The sequence below is a fragment of the Dendrobates tinctorius genome, unplaced genomic scaffold, assembly GCF_039654945.1.
Source record: "Dendrobates tinctorius isolate UK_male_01 unplaced genomic scaffold, ASM3965494v1 ptg000020l, whole genome shotgun sequence".
Taxonomy (NCBI): Eukaryota; Metazoa; Chordata; class Amphibia; order Anura; family Dendrobatidae; genus Dendrobates; species Dendrobates tinctorius.
In genome coordinates, this window is record NW_027361688.1 from 55504027 (window position 1) to 55522750 (window position 18724).

General features: G+C 42.9%; 2 protein-coding genes across 5 annotated transcripts in view; both read right to left on the reverse strand.

The window, feature by feature from the left end:
* Nucleotides 1-18724, reverse strand: part of LOC141083678 (protocadherin alpha-C2-like) — a 564749-nt gene that overhangs the window by 364671 nt on the left and 181354 nt on the right. The gene's annotated exons all lie outside the window — the stretch shown is intronic.
* On the reverse strand, nt 332-6194 carry LOC141083676 (protocadherin alpha-10-like). The gene has a single exon (XM_073568059.1). The coding sequence runs from the start codon at nt 4376-4378 to the stop codon at nt 1994-1996; it is 2385 nt and encodes a 794-aa protein (XP_073424160.1). The 5' UTR covers nt 4379-6194; the 3' UTR covers nt 332-1993.

Consider the following 18724-nt stretch of genomic DNA (forward strand, 5'->3'; position numbering starts at 1 on the left):
ATTTTAGACCATTCTTCTTTGGCAAACTGCTCCAGGTCCCTGATATTTGAAGGGTACCTTCTCCAAACTGCCATTTTTAGATCTCTCCACAGGTGTTCTATGGGATTCAGGTCTGGACTCATTGCTGGCCACCTTAGAAGTCTTCAGTGCTTTCTCTCAAACCATTTTCTAGTGCTTTTTGAAGTGTGTTTTGGGTCATTGTTCTACTGGAAGACCCATGACCTCTGAGGGAGACCCAGCTTTCTCACACTGGGCCCTACATTATGCTGCAAAATTTGTTGGTAGTCTTCAGACTTCATAATGCCATGCACACGGTCAAGCAGTCCAGTGCCAGAGGCAGCAAAGCAACCCCAAAACATCAGGGAACTTCCGCCATGTTTGTCTGTAGGGACCGTGTTTTTTCCTTTGAATGCCTCTTTTTTTCTCCTGTAAACTCTATGTTGATGCCATTGCCCAAAAAGCTCTACTTTTGTCTCATCTGACCAGAGAACATTCTTCCAAAATGTTTTAGGCTTTTTCAGGTAAGTTTTGGCAAACTCCAGCCTGGCTTTTTTATGTCTCGGGGTAAGAAGTGGGGTCTTCCTGGGTCTCCTTCCATACAGTCCATTTTCATTCAGACGCCGATGGATAGTACGGGTTGACACTGTTGTACCCTCGGACTGCAGGGCAGCTTGAACTTGTTTGGATGTTAGTCGAGGTTCTTTATCCAACATCCGCACAATCTTGCATTGAAATCTCTTGTCAATTTTTCTTTTCCATCCACATCTAGGGAGGTTAGCCACAGTGCCATGGGCTTTAAACTTCTTTATGACACTGCGCACGGTAGACACAGGAACATTCAGGTCTTTGGAGATGGACTTGTAGCCTTGAGATTGCTCATGCTTCCTCACAATTTGGTTTCTCAAGTCCTCAGACAGTTCTTTGGTCTTCTTTCTTTTCTCCATGCTCAATGGGGTTCACACAAGGACACAGGACAGAGGTTGAGTCAACTTTAATCCATGTCAACTGGCTGCAAGTGTGAATTAGTTATTGCCAACACCTGTTAGGTGCCACAGGTAAGTTACAAGTGCTGTTAATTACACAAATTAGAGAAGCATCACATGATTTTTCGAACAATGCCAATACTTTTGTCCACCCTCTTTTTTATGTTTGGTGTGGAATTATATCCAGTTTGGCTTTAGGACAATTCTTTTTGTGTTTTTTCATTTAAGACAAATTAAATGAAGATAATAATACCAAAGAATTTATGTTTGCAATCATTTTCAGGAAGAAACTGAGTATTATCTGACAGAATTGCAGGGGTGTCAATACTTTTGGCCACAACTGTATATATATGTGTGTGAATTTTGAAGAATATTTCGCTTTAAAACTATTTGTAAAGGACAGAGAACTGCTGCATGTAAAAGCTCATGTTAAAATAACATTGCATACAGATTGCATACGCATGTCATGGATTTTCCGTTTAAAAATCGCACAGAAATCGCATGACACTGACATAACATGACACCTGCATGACACTTGCATGGCATTCGTCATTTTTTTCTGTCCGAAAATAGGACCATTTTTTTTCTTGCATATGGGTATGAACCCCAAGAAGAATACTATACTTGCACAGCATATTGACATACAGCAGGCATAGAGTGCCTAAGTATAGAACCTATAGAACCATAATGAAGGTCAAATTCAATGCAAGGGGGCTGCCTGTTCAGGTAATTTATTTCATTTGCTTCACATAGACTTCAAAAGTGCTTTAAGGGGCTATTTCATAAATTTAATCTTTATGATATCTATACAACAAAAAATTTCCACAGTCTACAGAGATATTCTTACTTTCAAACATAATAAAGTCTTGACTTTTTACTTGGTCAATGGAAGAGGTTTTACATACAGAATTTTATTTTTATTTTGCTTTTCCTTGCTTTCAACAATATTAATTATAAGGTAAGAAAAACACAAATATATATAACATCTTTAAGACCAGCAAGGAAATATTTTATATAGTTATTCTTACCTTATATGAGGAGTTCAACAAGACTGCCTGTGGATGTACTTGCTCTTCAATCCCTGGTGTCTGAGAGTTATTTGGAGTAAAAACTATTAAGTCACTTTTTGGTCTAAATGAATTGGAACTGATGTTATACTGAGTGTGTTGGGAATACATCCAGCTCCCTCCAGTGTTGGAGCAGATTCTGTAATTTTCTTTTAGCTCATTGACCTCATCTCGGTATTTTTGCCATCTTAACACAGTGAACACAATCAGAGTAATAAGAAAAATACTTGATATGATGCAGATTGCAACAACCAAGTAAACATTTGCATCAGAAAATTCATCACCATTCCGCTTGGTCTCTTGATTATCAAACTTCAATTCTTCTCCAGACTCCACCACAGATATGAAAATTTGTGTCTCTGATGTCATGACCGGTTCACCATGATCCTGAGCTATTACATGCAATCTGTACTCATCATTATCTGAATCTGTAAATGACCGTTTCAACATGATTTCTCCAGTCTGATGTGCAATACTAAATGGAGATTTTGCAGATCCTCCAAGGTCCTTCAACTTGTAAAATGTCCAAGCGTTGTATCCAGAATCCAGATCTACGGCCTTCACTTTCGTTATCAGGTGTCCAGGTTCGGCTAACTTTGAAGCTTTGATTGTTATTTCAGAGTGAAGTGGGGTGAATGTAGGAGCATTATCATTAATATCCTCAATGAATATGTTTAGAGTAAGGTTGGAGCTGAGGGCTTGAAGACCAGCGTCAGTGGCTTTTATGTGACACTGAAAATATGAAATTTGTTCATGGTCAAATGAAACTAAAGCAAAAACCTTCCCGTTCTCTGGATTAATGGAAATGTAGGAAGAAATAGGAATTCCATCAATTGTGCGCTCCTTTATTGAGTAAGAAATAAATGAATTCTGCCCAATATCTGGGTCAGAGGCTAATGCTGTATATATGTGAGATCCTGGTGGGTTGTTCTCTTTAATGAATATTGTGTCTGTAGACTGGACAAATCTTGGAGCATTGTCATTGGCATCACTTATATCAATCTTCATAGTTTTTGAGGTAGACAGTGATGGAGAACCTTCATCTCTTGCAGTAATTGTAACTTTGTATTGATCTTTCACTTCTCGGTCCAAAGGTCCATTCACGGTCAAAGAAAAATCACTCATGAATGCTGGATTTACCTTAAATGGTGAAGGCTCAGAAATGTAGCAGTGAACTTTTCCATTTGATCCTGAATCTTTATCATGGACACTGATGATGGCAACTGTTGTCCCCTGAGGAGAATTTTCAGGAACAGGAACTGATAATGAGGTCACTGTCATCTCAGGAGGGTTGTCATTGACATCTACCACATTCACTAGAACTTTGCAATGTCCAACAAGCTTCAGATCTCCCTTATCAACAGCATCAACTTGAATTTCAAATATATTTGTTGTTTCAAAATCAAGTTCTCCATTTACTCTAATATCTCCTGTGTGTTCATTCAGGCTAAATATATTGCTTACTTCCCCTGACACTACATTGGTAAATTTATACAATATTTCCCCATTTCTTCCTTCATCCAAATCTGTAGCATTCAGCTTGAACACCAGAGTCCCTTTAATAGCATTTTCATTAACACTGCATTGGTAAAATGGCTGATCAAACACAGGAGCATTATCATTAAAGTCTTCCACAGTAACAACAATACGTGTGGTGCCACTTTGCCTTGGTTTGCCTCCATCATAAGCTGTGAGTGTCAGATTGTGCACAGACTGCTTCTCTCTGTCTAAGGATCTTTTTAGCACAAGTTCTAATGATCTGATTTGAATCAAATATTTTTGGAAATCCAAAGCAAAATAATCACTTGCACTGAGTTCATAATTGGTGATAGAATTTGTTCCAAGATCTGGATCTGTTGCACCATTTAACCTATAACGAGAACCTGAAGGTCTGACTTCTGATATGACAAGATTATTTATGCTGGAGGAGAATACCGGACGATTGTCATTGATATCCTCTATTTCCACATCTACACGATACATCTGCACAGGCTTATTTACAATCACTTGCAGAGGAATTATACAGAAGGGTGTGTTTGGACACAGAGCTTCTCTGTCTATTGTCTCTTTAACAAACAGGATTCCATTCTGCAGATTAACCTGGAAATATTCCTTCTCATCTCTAGAGACAATATGTAACATTCTGGAATTAATCTCACCTATATCCAGTCCAAGATCTTGAGCAATTCTCCCGACAAAGGTGCCATGCTTGGATTCCTCAGGGATGATATAATGCAGCTGACTCAGGACCACATCCCACAATATTTGTAACAAAAAGAAATGGATAAACCTGCTCCGTGCCTGATAATCCTGTCTCTGATTCAGCATTTCTTAAAATCAGCGAAGGTAGAGGTGATGATTTGTCCAGTAATAAAGGCACTAATGCTGGTGGAAGCACGAAGAAATTTGGAAAAAAAAATCTGTCATGGCCGGAATCCCTGCTGCAAGAATTTCATTTAATGATGGAGGGATGCATTTCCTCTTTCCTTCCTGCTATTAGTTGGTGAGGAGTGCCATCTAGTGCTCGATTTTTAGTAGGCATGTCAGGTATGTTTGATTTTTTTCTTTGAGCAGTAATTTTTTAATTTTTTGCACTTGATTTACACAATACAATTTTATCATATCACAAAGTGAATATGTTGTAAAAACTATGAACTGTAAGTTTATCAAAGCATGTAACATTCTATTACACTTTGCAATTGCTTTGTTTTGATTTTTTTTCCTACTGGATTCAGCAAGACTAATATTGTTTTATATTAGTATAATTTATTAAAATAAATATAATCTAAGATAATAATATTATTATTAATAATTATAATAATTGTAACATTAATCTTGGCATATCCCTTAGCTCCAATTTTGAGCAGTCTCACTTGATCCTTAATTATCAGATTTGTATGAAATGTTCAGTAAAGTTTCTTAAATTATTACGCAATTTTATCCTACAGCAAATTTAATTACGAAAATGATAGATAAGAATTTCTGTTGACTGACACTTGTTATAAACTAGTAACAGTTTTAAAATGCTTTAAATATTGGAATAAATACTGATGTAGATATACACTAAAAAAACAATGACTTGTGGGAAGTAAAGGAACATTAAGATATTTCTCTTATTCAAAAAGTTATATAAATAAAATAGGATGGATAGTTAGATAGATACAGAGGATACGGAAAGTATTCGGACCCCTTTAAATTTTTCACTCTTTGCTGCATTGCAGCCATTTCGTAAATTCAAAAAAGTTCATTTCTTATCACTGCAGCCCTCCACCAATCAGGCCTTTAAGTCAGAGTGGCCCGATAGAAGCCTTTCCTAAGTGCAAGACATATGAAAGGCCACATAGAGTTTGCTAAAAAAACACATGAAGGACTCCCTATGAGAAATAAGATTCTCTGGTCTGATGAGATGAAGATAGAACTTTTTATTGATAATTCTAAGCGGTATGTGTGGAGAAAACCAGGCACTGCTCATCACCTGCCCAATACAATTCCAACAGTGAAACATGGTGGTAGTAGCATCATGCTATGGGGTGTTTTTTAGCTGCAGGGACAGGACAACTGGTTGCAATTGAAGGACACATGAATGCGGCCAAGTACAGAGATATCCTGGATGAAAACCTCTTCCAGAGTACTCTGGACCTCAAGCTTGGCTGAAGGTTCACCTTCCAACAAGACAAGGACCCTAAACACACAGTGGAAATAACAAAGGAGTGGCTTCAGAACAACTCTGTTACCATTCTTGACTGGCCTAGCCAGAGCCCTCACCTAAACCCAATTGAGCATCTCTGGAGAGACCTGAAAATGGCTGTCCACCAACGTTCACCATCCAACCTATTGAAATTGGAGAAGATTTGCAAGGAGAATGGCAGAGGATCGCCAAATCCAGGTGTGAAAAACCTGTTGCATCATTCCCAAGAAGACTCATGCCTGTACTAGCTCAAAATGTTGCTTCTACTCAATATTTGGGAGAGGGTCTGAATTCCTATGATCATGTGATATTTCTGCTTTTCTTTTTTAATAAATTTGCAAAAATGTCTACATTTCTGTTTTTTTAGTCAAGATGGCGTGCAAAGTGTACATTAATTAGAAAAAAATGAACTTTTTTGAATTTACCAAAAGGCTGCAATGAAACAAATAGTCAAAAATGTATCCACTGTAGATAGATAATAGATAGGTAGATACATAGATAATAGATGATAGATAGACAATAGATATATGGATAGATAATTGATAGATAGATATGTGATAGATAAATAAACAGACCATAAATATTTCAAATAGCTATTGTGTTAAATTAGGGATTGAAGAAAATGTCCAGTATTTTAAAAAATCAAATAAAGATTGAGTTAGTAAATTGATGTTTTGTTTTTATATCTCAAGATCGTTTCTAAAGGTGTATAATATTCTTTTGAATTGCAAAGACATTTGAGCTGTAATCAATAATAATCTGAAAAATTACAATTTCAATAACATAATAGCAAGCAACAAATTAAAGTAATAAAAATACACAAAATAATAACTGCCAGTGTTTCCATCATATGGTCATCAATTAATGCTCTATATTGGTAGGTTTCTTTTAATCAATGTAAGCAAATATGATAGAAAAACTGAAACAGAAAACATTTACATATTACCATATCCCTTTATCCTTCTCTTCCATAGAGGGAATACTTTTAGCTTAACCCCTTAACCATATTCTGCATTAAAATGGCAGCTATTAAAGGGCCTCATTCCCTCATTGCCGTTTAAAAGGTGATCTGGAATAAAGGTATAGTGCCCAACAGCATTGGAAATTCTTCAGGGCTTCAGCTACCAAGCGTAGCTGAGACCCTGAAGAACATGATCAGGGCCCTTTTTCCGGTCTTCAATCACGGGATGTGATATGTCACAAGAGAAAGAAATAAGTCTCCAAGCCCCTCCCTATGTACCTCCACCATCCTCCAGTCCCTCCAGCTCCATCCTCGTCCCTCCGCAACTCTTCCTAGTAAAAAATGGCAGGCACATGCGCAGTGTATCTGTTGAGATCTGCAAGCCAGGACCCAGCAACAGCAGGGATTTTTCTTATTCGTTCTTTTGATCACTATGATAGACGCTATCACAGTGGTCAAAAGACAATAATTAGTATCACCCTGTGTCATCCTCTTTGGTAGATTACATTTTTTAATTTTAGCATTTTTATTTCTTTCATTCCTGTCCATAGAGGTTATGGTTAGGGTAGGGATAGGGTTGGGGTTAGGCTAGGGTTAGGGTTGAGCTAAGGTTAGGGTTAGCATTGAGACTAAGATTTTTTAAAAGTAAAAAAGATGATGACGATATGACAAATAGTGTTGAGCGCAAGTGCTTGCTACTTGAGTTTGCATCAGTGTCGCTAGAGTACTCGTGATACTTGGTGCATACTCGAGCACCCCAATGCAAACTCAAGCAGAGAGCACTTTTGCTCAACACTAATGACGACATATTCAATTTGACGACCTAATGTTATAAAATTCTGTGTAGTACCTTTGAGTTAAAGGTTCTCACTATACCCCTGGGTAAAATATTTGAGGGGTTTTATTTGTGGGGGGTTTCCACTGTTTAGACATATCAGGTGCTCTCTAAACGCAACATTGCATCCGCTATCGATTTCAGCATTTTTGCGTTCAAAAAGTCAAACAGTGCTCTTTCCCTTCCAAGCCCTGCCGTGCACCCAAACAGCAGTTTTCTCCAACATATAGTGTATCAGCGTACTCAGGAGAAATTGCACACATATTGGAGTCCATTTTCTCAAGATACCTTTGTGAAAATAAAAAATTACGGCTAAAGCAAAATTATTGTGAAAAGAAGAAAAATGTTAATTTTTTTTTCCACGTTCCATTAGTTCCTGTGAAGAACCTGAAGGGTTAATAAACTTCTTGAATGTAGTTTTGAGGACTTTGAGGGATGCGATTTTTAAAATGGTGTCGCTTTTGGTTATTTTCTGTCACATAGGCCCTTCAAATTCACTTCAAATGTGATGTGGTCCTTAAAAAATGGTTTTGTAAATTTTGTTGGAAAATTGAGAAATTACTGGACAAACAACATTTAACCCTTGTAACTTCCTAAGAAGAAAAAATATTATTCAAAAATTGTGCTGATGTAAAGTAGACATGTCTGGTATAACTATGATTTAAAGGAAAAAAATATATAAAGTTTTAAAATTGCTAAATTTTCAAAGTTTTTGTAAAATATTTAATATTTTCATGAATATACACAAATCATATCGACCAAAGTTTAACACTAACATGACCACTGACATGAAGTACAATAAATCACAAAAAAACAGAATAAGTTATTGCCACATGAAATACTGGTCAAAAATTTGGCCTGGTCATGCCAGAATTGATCAGTCATTATTAAAATTATCAATTTTGAGGTCAAATCAGTTTTCAGAGAAGACAGACTCTCCCATTACTGAGGAAATGGCAGCTGCTCATATACAAAAAAATCAATCCTTAAAGCCCCCGTTACACACTGCGATATCACTAGCAATATCGCTGTAAAGTCACCGATTTTGTGACGTTGCAGCGATATTGCTAGCGATATCGCTGCATGTGATACTTACCTCCGACTGGCTCCCCCGCTGGTTATCGCTGATCGCGTGAGAAGCTGCTGGACCATTCCTCGTCGGCCACTTCCTGCGGCGCTTCCTATGGCGCCAATGAGCGACGCGTGGAGCCGGGCGGGAGGACGCAGGATCGCCACGTCTGACAGGTAAGTAGCGATCCCCAACCCCAGCGATGTCGCTAGTGATATCTGCCTGTGTGGCAGCTCACTAGCGACCACCTAGCGATGCACCAGCGATCCTGACCGCGTCATATCGCTGGTCGGGATCGCTGGTGCATCTCTAGGTGTAACAGTACCCTAAAAGATACTTTATTGACCAATCATTAAAAAGTTTTCAAAACTTCACAAAACAGGCAAACAAAAATAGGCTTATTGCTGATTTTCAAAATCCAGCCACAAACACTAGAGAGTCGTTCCAATGTCAGGTAGAGGGTCACAAACCTATTTGTCCCTATAGGGCCCTATATCTCTCTCCTACCTGACAGCGGAGGTTGGCACCCTCTTGATACGCAAATGGCGCCCCCGATCCTCGGCGGCTCTCCCTAATCACACTGTTGACTCCTATCTAAACAACATCAGCTTGGAGTACAACAGATGGCCGGGGACAAAAATATAATAGATAATAACCCCATGTCACAAACCACCAAGACATAAATGTAAGGAATAGTAACTGGAAAAAACTCTAATTTTTGGCAGATTTGTAAACATTTGCTTTGGGAGGAAAAGGGGTCTAAATAACCCTATTTAGGTGTCTCCCTGCCTGACAGCGGAGCTTTTACACCCTACGTTACTCTGGTGCCCCCGCTCCACGTGGGCTGACCCTTACTGACCCCTACACTTCTCACCTAGAAAGAGGAAAGAGGGTGTCAGAACATATGGCCAAGGGAGACAGGGGTAATAACTTAGAATTATCCCTGAAAAAATCCCCCCCAAAGACAAAAAATGTTTTAATAATAATAATAAAAAAATGTATCTGCAAACCGATGTATACAGTGTACGGGATAATAGTGCATTAGCAAAGGCAGTTTCAAGTAAAGGGGGTAAGATATCAATCAGAACAGATACACAATCATTTAAATGTTCTTAAGCAGCATTAATGTACATTTCTCACATCACAGAACGCTGCTATTACCTCTAATCCCCAACAACACATTTTTCATATTGCATCATGCCCAAAACAATGAGCCATTGATCGCTCAGGCTCAAAATTGCACTGTCCCAAAAAAAAAAAAATCAGCAAATTAACAAATATGTAAGAACTTAGCTCATGGCCACTGAAAAATCACCTCAATATATATAGTACGCGGGGTAATAGTACTTTGACAAAGGCAGTTTCAAATAAAGGGGGTAAGGTATCAATCAAAACAGATATACAACCATCTGAGTATTCTTAAACAGCATTAATAAACATTTCTCAAATCACCAACCACTGCTATTACCTCTAATCCCCCATAAAAACACATTTTCATATTGCTTCATGCCCAAAAACAATAAGCCATTGATCACCCAGCTCAAATTGCACTATCCCCAAGTATTAAATCAGCAAAATTGACAAAAGGAGTTCATCTGGAGGCCCATGATGTATTATGAATGCTCCCTCCGAGCATCAGATGTCATGCCTGGTTGCAGGTAACCTGGTGATTTGAGAAATGTTTATTAATGCTGTTTAAGAATACTCATTGTTTTGGGCATAATGCAATATGAAAAATGTGTTGTTGGGGATTAGAGGTAATAGCAGCGTTCTGTGATGTGAGAAATGTACATTAATGCTGCTTAAGAACATTTAAATGATTGTGTATCTGTTCTGATTGATATCTTACCCCCTTTACTTACAACTGCCTTTGCTAATGCACTATTATCCCGTACACTGTATACATCGGTTTGCAGATACATTTTTTTATTATTATTAAAACATTTTTTGTCTTTGGGGGGGATTTTTTCAGGGATAATTCTAAGTTATTACCCCGGTCTCCCTTGGCCATATGTTCTGACACCCTCTTTCCTCTTTCTGGGTGAGAAGTGTAGGGGTCAGTAAGGGTCAGCCCACGTGGAGCGGGGGCACCAGAGTAACGTAGGGTGTAAAAGCTCCGCTGTCAGGCAGGGAGACACCTAAATAGGGTTATTTAGACCCCTTTTCCTCCCAAAGCAAATGTTTACAAATCTGCCAAAAATTAGAGTTTTTTCCAGTTACTATTCCTTACTTTTTTGTCTTGGTGGTTTGTGGCATGGGGTTATTATCTATTATATTTTTGTCCCCGGCCATCTGTTGTACTCCAAGCTGATGTTGTTTAGATAGGAGTCAACAGTGTGATTAGGGAGAGCCGCCGAGAAGCGGGGGCGCCATTTGCGTATCAAGAGGGTGCCAACCTCCGCTGTCAGGTAGGAGAGAGATATAGGGCCCTATAGGGACAAATAGGTTTGTGACCCTCTACCTGACATTGGAACGACTCTCTAGTGTTTGTGGCTGGATTTTGAAAATCAGCAATAAGCCTATTTTTGTTTGCCTGTTTTTTGATGTTTTGAAAACTTTTTAATGATTGGTCAATAAAGTATCTTTTAAGGATTGATTTTTTTGTATATGAGCCATTGAATAATTAATCCAGAATTATATTTATTAAGGAAATGGCAGCTGCTACTGATTAGATTCTAAGTAGATGTAAAGCTGGAGTCACACATAGCAATCTCGCTAGCGAGATCGCTGCTGAGTCACAACTTTTGTGACATAACAGTGATCTCACCAGCGAGATCGCTGTGTGTGACAGCGATCAGCGACTGGCCCCCCTGCCGGTATCGCTGATCGCTGTAAGAAACCTCTGCGTGTGACAGGCGGGAGACCAGCGATCAGCTGTAAAAAATAGAATTAAAATAAAAAATATTGTTATTCTCACCTTCCAACGTCCCGTGCAGCCTTCCTCTCTCCATGCTCCGGTCCCAGTGATCCTTTGCACGAATGACCGCGAGACCTCGCGCTCCCGTGAGACCGTGACGTCTCGCCGTCATTCTCGCAAAGGATCATTGGGACCGGAGCGTGGAGAGAGGATGGCTGCACGGGACGTCGGAAGATGAGAATAACAATATTTTTTATTTTAATTCTATTTTTTACAGGGATGGCAAGCGATGCCGGGCACTCGGCGTCGCTGTGCTGATCGCTGGTGAAGCTGTCTGTGTGACAGCTCACCAGCGATCACAAAGCGATTTACCAGCGATCCTGACACCTTGATATCGGTGTCGGTATTGCTGGTAAGTCGCTATGTGTGACTCCAGCTTAAGGAGAAAGTAAAGACAGAGCTCCTCCCTCCTCACTACACAGAATCTTATCAGTAGCAGCTCAGTAATGGAAGAGTCTGTCTTCTCTGAAAACAGATTTGACCTCAGAATTGAGAATCTTGAGAATGACTCATCAATTCTGGCAGAGAAAGAAGATTTCCCTGATAAGATATATTACAAAGTTGCTTATGTTTTTACAATATCTAGTTTACGTCAAATATAAGACATGGAACCATATTCTCAGTTGCATATTTAAAGAATAACCTGCTGTATTATTTTTTCTAACTCAGTTGTACAAGTGGAAAAAAATGATAAAATGGAATAATCTGCTTCCTTAACCTCTTGGGCTGATCTTTATACAGGTAAAATCAGAGATGGAGGTGATAGTTTTACTTCCAAAGTTCTTTAGAATGGAGAAAAGGGAAGGAAGAAGGAGCTGGAGACAGACACAGACATTGTACTTAAAGGGAATCTGTCACCCTTTTTTTGGACTATGAGCTGCCGGAACAGCCATCAGGGGCTTATCTACAGCACTCTGTAATGCTGTAGATAAGCCCCCGATGTAACCTGAGCAAGAAGAAAAACACGTTAGATTATACTCACCGGAGGGGGCGGTCCGGTCCGATGGGTGCTGCGGTCCGGCGCCTCCCATCTTCATACGATGCCGTCCTCTTCTTCCATTCCTGTAGTGGCTCCGGCGCAGGCGCACTGCTGTGCCCTGTTGAGGGCAGAGAAGAATAATGCAGTGCACAGGTGACAGACCTCTCCCGACACCTGCGCACTGCAAGCCTCTGCTCTGCCCTCAACAGGGCAGAGCAGTGCACCTTCGCCAGAGCCACTACAGGAAGGGAAGAAGAGGACGGCATCGTATGAAGATGGGAGGCACCGGACTGGACCGCGACACCCATTGGACCGGACTGCCCCCTCTGGTGAGTATAATCTAACGTGTTTTTCTTATCTTTCAGGTTACATCGGGGGCTTATCTACAGCATTACAGAATGCTGTAGATAAGCCCCTGATGGTGGTGCCAGCAGCTCATAGTCCAAAAAAAGGGTGACAGATTCCCTTTAAAGTTCTCATGAAGGAATAGGTGTAATTTAAATATTTTTCCCATCTCATTCTTGCATGGCTAAGTTATTAATAACTCCATTCAGGCTCCAAACCACATTTAACTATGATGTTCATTTAACTGCTGAGTTACTTTAGATATACAGTACAGATCACTGTGCTACACTGTGTAACTCATATTCATTAAAGGTACTGTCACACTTAGCGATGTACCAGCGATCCCGACCAGCGATATGATGCGGTCAGGATCGCTGGTACATCGCTAAGTGGTCGCTAGTGAGCTGCCACACAAGCAGATCTCACCAGCAACATCGCTGGGAACGGGGGTCGCTACTTGCCTGTCACACTAGGCGATCCTGTGTCCTCCCGCCCGGCTCCACACTCGTCGCTCGTCTCTCCACAGGAAGCGCCACAGGAAGCTGACGACGAGAAACAGTCCTGGACGTTCTCGCACGATCAGCAATAACCAGCGGGGGAGCGGGTTGTAGGTAAGTACCACACACAGCGATATCGCTAGCAATATCGCTATAACGCCACAAGTTATAGCGATATTGATAGCGATATCACTTAGTGTGACAGGCCCTTAAGAGTTATGGAAACAGCACAGCTTAGCTGCTCTCAGCTTTTCCAATTGTTGCACCGCTGGAGTCTGAAAGGAGTAATTGACCATTTAAGCATGAAAGGCTTGAACAGGAATCATGTACACTTATTATGAATAATTACTCCTATATCTTCCTCCATTATATAATTAAATGAATTATTTGGGCATAGGGATTAAATGACCTATCTACAGATAAATTCATCAATTACAAATTGGTTTGGGTACAACACTCAGCGCCTCCATCGATCAGCCAGATATAAACACTTTGAACAGAACTGCTGATTGCATCTCCATTCAAAGTGTAAGGGCTAGCTCTAGCTATTGCTCACTACTGTATCACAGCTTCTATGCATGAAAAAATATGAGCTGCTGCCACTACACAAAGAGTGTAAAAAAAACACTGATTGCTGGGAAAGTCAAGTGTAGGACCCCCATTGACATTTGACCTTCAAGCCCTTTAAAAATGATCAATTTTTAGGCATGAATGGTTTGATTATTCTTTGTCCCAAAATCTGTAAGTATACATACATTAATTTTGAGCTTCATATGCCAAACAGTGACCATTTAGCTAGTTATAACATTTTATTGTAAATGCAAAAAGTTTGGAACTTTTATGTTTTAGTGCAAATCATGGGGGGTAAATAACAACTTTCTAGCTTGAATATGAACTCAATAAATTTTCTTAACAAATGTTTTATAAAAGTAAAAAAAAAATATATATTGAATGCCAATAGTCAACACTTCATAGAATGTATTTTTTTACAAAAGCTAATTTAAGCTAATAAGTGGCTGCTTACAATTAAATCACTTTCAAAATTGTTGTTAAATAATCTTATCTTAAACTTGCAATCAACTATTTAATGATAACTATTAAATATATTTGCTTAGTCATTGAACATTTTTGGAAAATAGCAATAATGTAAATATTTTGTCAGCATTAGTATCATATCTGTAGAGACAAAAAACAGTGCTCCATAAAGAACATAAAAAAATGGATTTCCAATTACTACTTACCGTATTTTTCGGACCATAAGACGCACTTTTTTCACCCAAAATTTTTGGGGAAAGTGGGGGGTGCGTCTTATGGTCGAAATATACTAACCTCCGGAGGCTGGTGCGGGTGCCGCGGGGCTCTGTAGTGTGGTGGTGGCAGCAGGCTTTGCTCCAGTGCAGGGGAAGCGGCTCTCTGTGCTCCAGTGCAGAGGCGGCGGCTCCTCCGGCATTTCCTTCAAGCCCGGAGGCCCCCGCACATCCCTTGATGACCGCCGCCATGTTGCGGTGGCCTCCGGTAACATGGATGCCGGGAAGATGGCCGCCGGTCCGCGGACGGTGCATGCGCAGGTTCAGATCTCATCCCGAGATTTTAATCTCGCCCCCCGAGATCTCGGGACAAGATCTGAACCAGCGCATGCGCCGTCCCCGGACCAGCGGCCATCTTCCCGGCGTCCATGTTCCCGGAGGCCACCGCAACATGGTGGCGGCCAGAAAGGGATGTGCGGGGGCCTCCGGGCTTGGAGGAAATGCCGGCGGAGCCGCCGCCGCCCCTGCGTCGGAGCTCAGAGAGCCGTCACCCTCACCCCACAGAGCCCACCTGCTCCAGCCCCAGCACAGCACAGCTGCCCCAGCACAGCCCTGCTGCCCCAGCCCAGCACAGCTCTCCTGCCCCAGCACAGCCCAGCTGCCCCAGCCCCAGCCCAGCTGCCCCAGCCCACCTGCCCCAGCACAGCCCACCTGCCCGGCACAGCCCAGCTGCCCCAGCCCCAGCCCAGCTGCCCCAGCCCAGCTGCCCCAGCCCCAGCCCAGCTGCCATAGCCCAGCTGCCCCAGCCCAGCTGCCACAGCCCATCTGCCCCAGCACAACCAAACTGCCCCAGCACAGAGCCGCCACCGCACGAACCTGGACCACTGAATGACCCCTGTGACCACTCCTCCACCTGTGCAGTGTTAGGGTTCTAGGTAGGAACCCGAGAGTGGACCCTCTGGGTCGTGGCCCCAGAGCCCCCAAGGGCGAGCAGACCAGGTGATGACCACCCCCTATACATGGAGCGTTAGGGGCAGGCCCAAGGGAGATGGAACCATGACAGCCGGAACCAAAGGGACGACCCGGGGAGTATACAGGAGAGGTCATAGAGCAGGAGAGTATACAAGGGAGGGTAAGGTCCCGAGGCAGGCGGGGACAGGCAGGGAAGACTGGAGTGGATCAGGACGAGCGGAAACCTATAGCTGAAATAGACGGAGGACACAAGGAGACTAGGAGACACTGGAATGGGGAACCACTGCCAGCAAACAAGCTGAGAACTGCCAGCATACAAGGTGAGGGGGGAGATGCACAAAGCACAGGGAAGCGACAACTACAGGGGCAGCGGTACAGGAGAGGAAGGTAGGACGGGAGGACGGAGGAGGAACCAAGAGCAGGGATACACAGGACAAGGAGGCCAGGCAGGAGGCCGAGCAAGGCTGGCAGAGGCACAGAGGGAGCGAAGAGACCTGAGAGTCAGGGGGTGACGCGGCGCATAGAGAGCTTAGCGCCACAGGGGATGACAGACAGGCATCTTACCTGTCGAGACGCCAAGTAGAAATACCCAGTGGGCACCGCCATGATGGGGCGGAGCCACCGGGTCACGAGGTCCCAGGATGCCTGGCGGCCGGGGAAGCGTGAGTGCGCCTGCGCAGACCTCCGAAGCGCCGTGACCCTGCAAAGCCAGGCGAGGGACGGGGTGAGAGTGGACAGGGAGCACGCCGGGAGGAGGAGGTCCCTAGGTGAGATTCGGGAGGTGTAACAGTACCCCCTCTCTTACTCCCCTCCTTCTTAAGGTGGGACAGAAACCTTCTCATGATGTGAGGAGCATTGATGTTCTCCCAGGGCTCCCATGACCTCTCCTCAGGACCGAACCCTTTCCAGTCAATAAGAAAAAAGGTCCTACCCCTGATGGTCCTCTTAGCCAAGATGTCCTTGACATCAAAGATGTCCTCAGTGGTGCTAGGTTGAGGAGCGTGGGATGAAGCTGGGTGAAAGCGATTAAATACCGTAGGTTTGAGGAGCGAGACGTGGAAGGCATTGGGAATCCGCAGAGAGGGAGGTAGTTTTAACTTATAGGCCACATCATTGATGCGACTTAAAACCTCAAAGGTACCAATATAAAGTGGACCCAACTTATAAGAGGGAATCGTAAGTCGGATGAAGTGCGAGGATAGCCAGACCTTATCGCCCGGATGATAAGGGGGGGGTCAAGGCGCTTCTTGTCAGCGTACCTCTTCATCCGATTGTTAGCTCTCTCTAGGGCCCCTTTTGTCTCCTCCCAAATCTTAGAGAATTCTGAGGAGAAGGAGTCTGCTGCCGGCACCCCCGAGGTGGGGGAAATAGGAAGGGGAATGCCCGGATGCTGCCCAAAAACTACAAAAAAGGAGACTTGGAGGAGGATTCGTTGGGGTGATTATTGTAGGCGAATTCTGCCCAAGGAAGCAGCGAGACCCAATTGCTCTGGTGTGCATTAGAAAAATGCTGAAGATAGGAGGTTAACACTTGATTGACCCGCTCCACTTGGCCATTGGATTGCGGGTGGTAGGCAGAGAAGAAGTCCAGGGTTACCTTCATTAAGCCGCAGAGGGCTCTCCAGAAACGAGATGTGAACTGGACACCGCGGTCTGACACGATATGCCGGGGAAAACCATGAAGTCGAAAATATGGTGTAAGAAGATCTTCGCCAACTCGGGAGCAGAAGGCAAACCAGGCAGAGGGATGAAGTGGGCCATTTTGGAAAAACGATCCACCACCACTAAAATGACGGTACAGCTGGAAGATGGAGGTAGATCCATGATGAAATCCATAGCGATATGGCTCCACGGGACCGAAGGTACAGGCAACGGGTGCAAGAGACCAGAGGGCAACTGTCTTGCGACTTTATTTTGGGCGCAGGAGGAGCAAGAAGCGATGAACTCTAAGACGTCCTGGCGGAGTGAGGGCCACCAATAATGGCAGGAGATGAGGGACAGAGTCTTCTTGGCTCCGGCATGCCAGGCGACTTTAGAGGAGTGTCCCCAACGTAGAACCCTTACTTTGTCATGGTCCAATACCAAGGTCCTGCCAGGTGGTGGATTGGCCAGAGTGAGGGGAGCTAGGGTGACGATCTTAGCTGGGTCGATGATGTGAGCAGGACTCTCCTCTTCATCGGTAGGGAGAAATGAGCTTGAGAGAGCATCAGCTTTAATATTCTTATTACCTGGCCGAAAGTGGAGCTCGAAGTCGAAGCATCCAAAGAACAAGGACCATCTGGCTTGTCGAGGGTTGAGCCTTTGAGCAGACTGAACGTAGGCCAAATTCTTGTGGTCGGTAATTATGATAAAGGGATGGAGGGCTCCTTCGAGGAGGTAACGCCATTCCTCTAAAGCCAATTTTATTGCAAGTAGTTCCTTGTCTCCGATGGAATAATTGCGTTCGGGAGGAGAAAAGGTTTTAGAGTTCTTTGCAGAAGAACTGCTCCTGCTCCAACTGATGAAGCGTTGACCTCGAGAATGAAGGGCCTATCGGCATCCGGACGGTGGAGAACAGGCGCTGTAGAGAATTCTTTCTTCAGAGTTTGAAAAGCATCTTCTGCCTCAGGGGACCAGAGATTGGGGTTTGCCCCTTTGCGTACGAGAGCAGAGAGAGGCTTGGTTAAGGTGGAGAAATGAGGGATGAATTGCCTATAATAATTGGCAAAGCCGAGAAAGCGTTGAATGGCTTTGAGTCCAAGGGGAAAGGACAGCGGACACTTTCTCGGGATCCATTTTCAGACCAGACTTCGAGACGATGTAACCAAGAAAACGCAGGGATGGTTGCTCAAAGACGCATTTCTCCAACTTGGCAAAAAGGTGGTTCTCTCTTAGACATTGTAAAACTTGTCGTACATCCCGCCGATGGGTAGAGAGATCCGGAAAAAAGATAAGGATGTCGTCTAGATACACTACGACACAGGAGTAGAGGAGATCTTGAAAAATATCGTTGACGAGCTGCTGAAATACTGTGGGTGTGTTACAGAGGCCAAAAGGCATCACAAGGTACTCATAGTGGCCGTCACGGGTGTTGAATGCAGTCTTCCACTCATCCCCAGCGCGAATTCGGACCAAGTTGTAAACTCTTCGAAGATCAAGTTTGGTAAATATTTGAGCTCCCCTCAG

Excerpts from the sequence above, each read along its gene's own strand:
- LOC141083676 (XM_073568059.1), bottom strand. The coding sequence starts at position 4,378 with ATGCTGAATCAGAGACAGGATTATCAGGCACGGAGCAGGTTTATCCAT.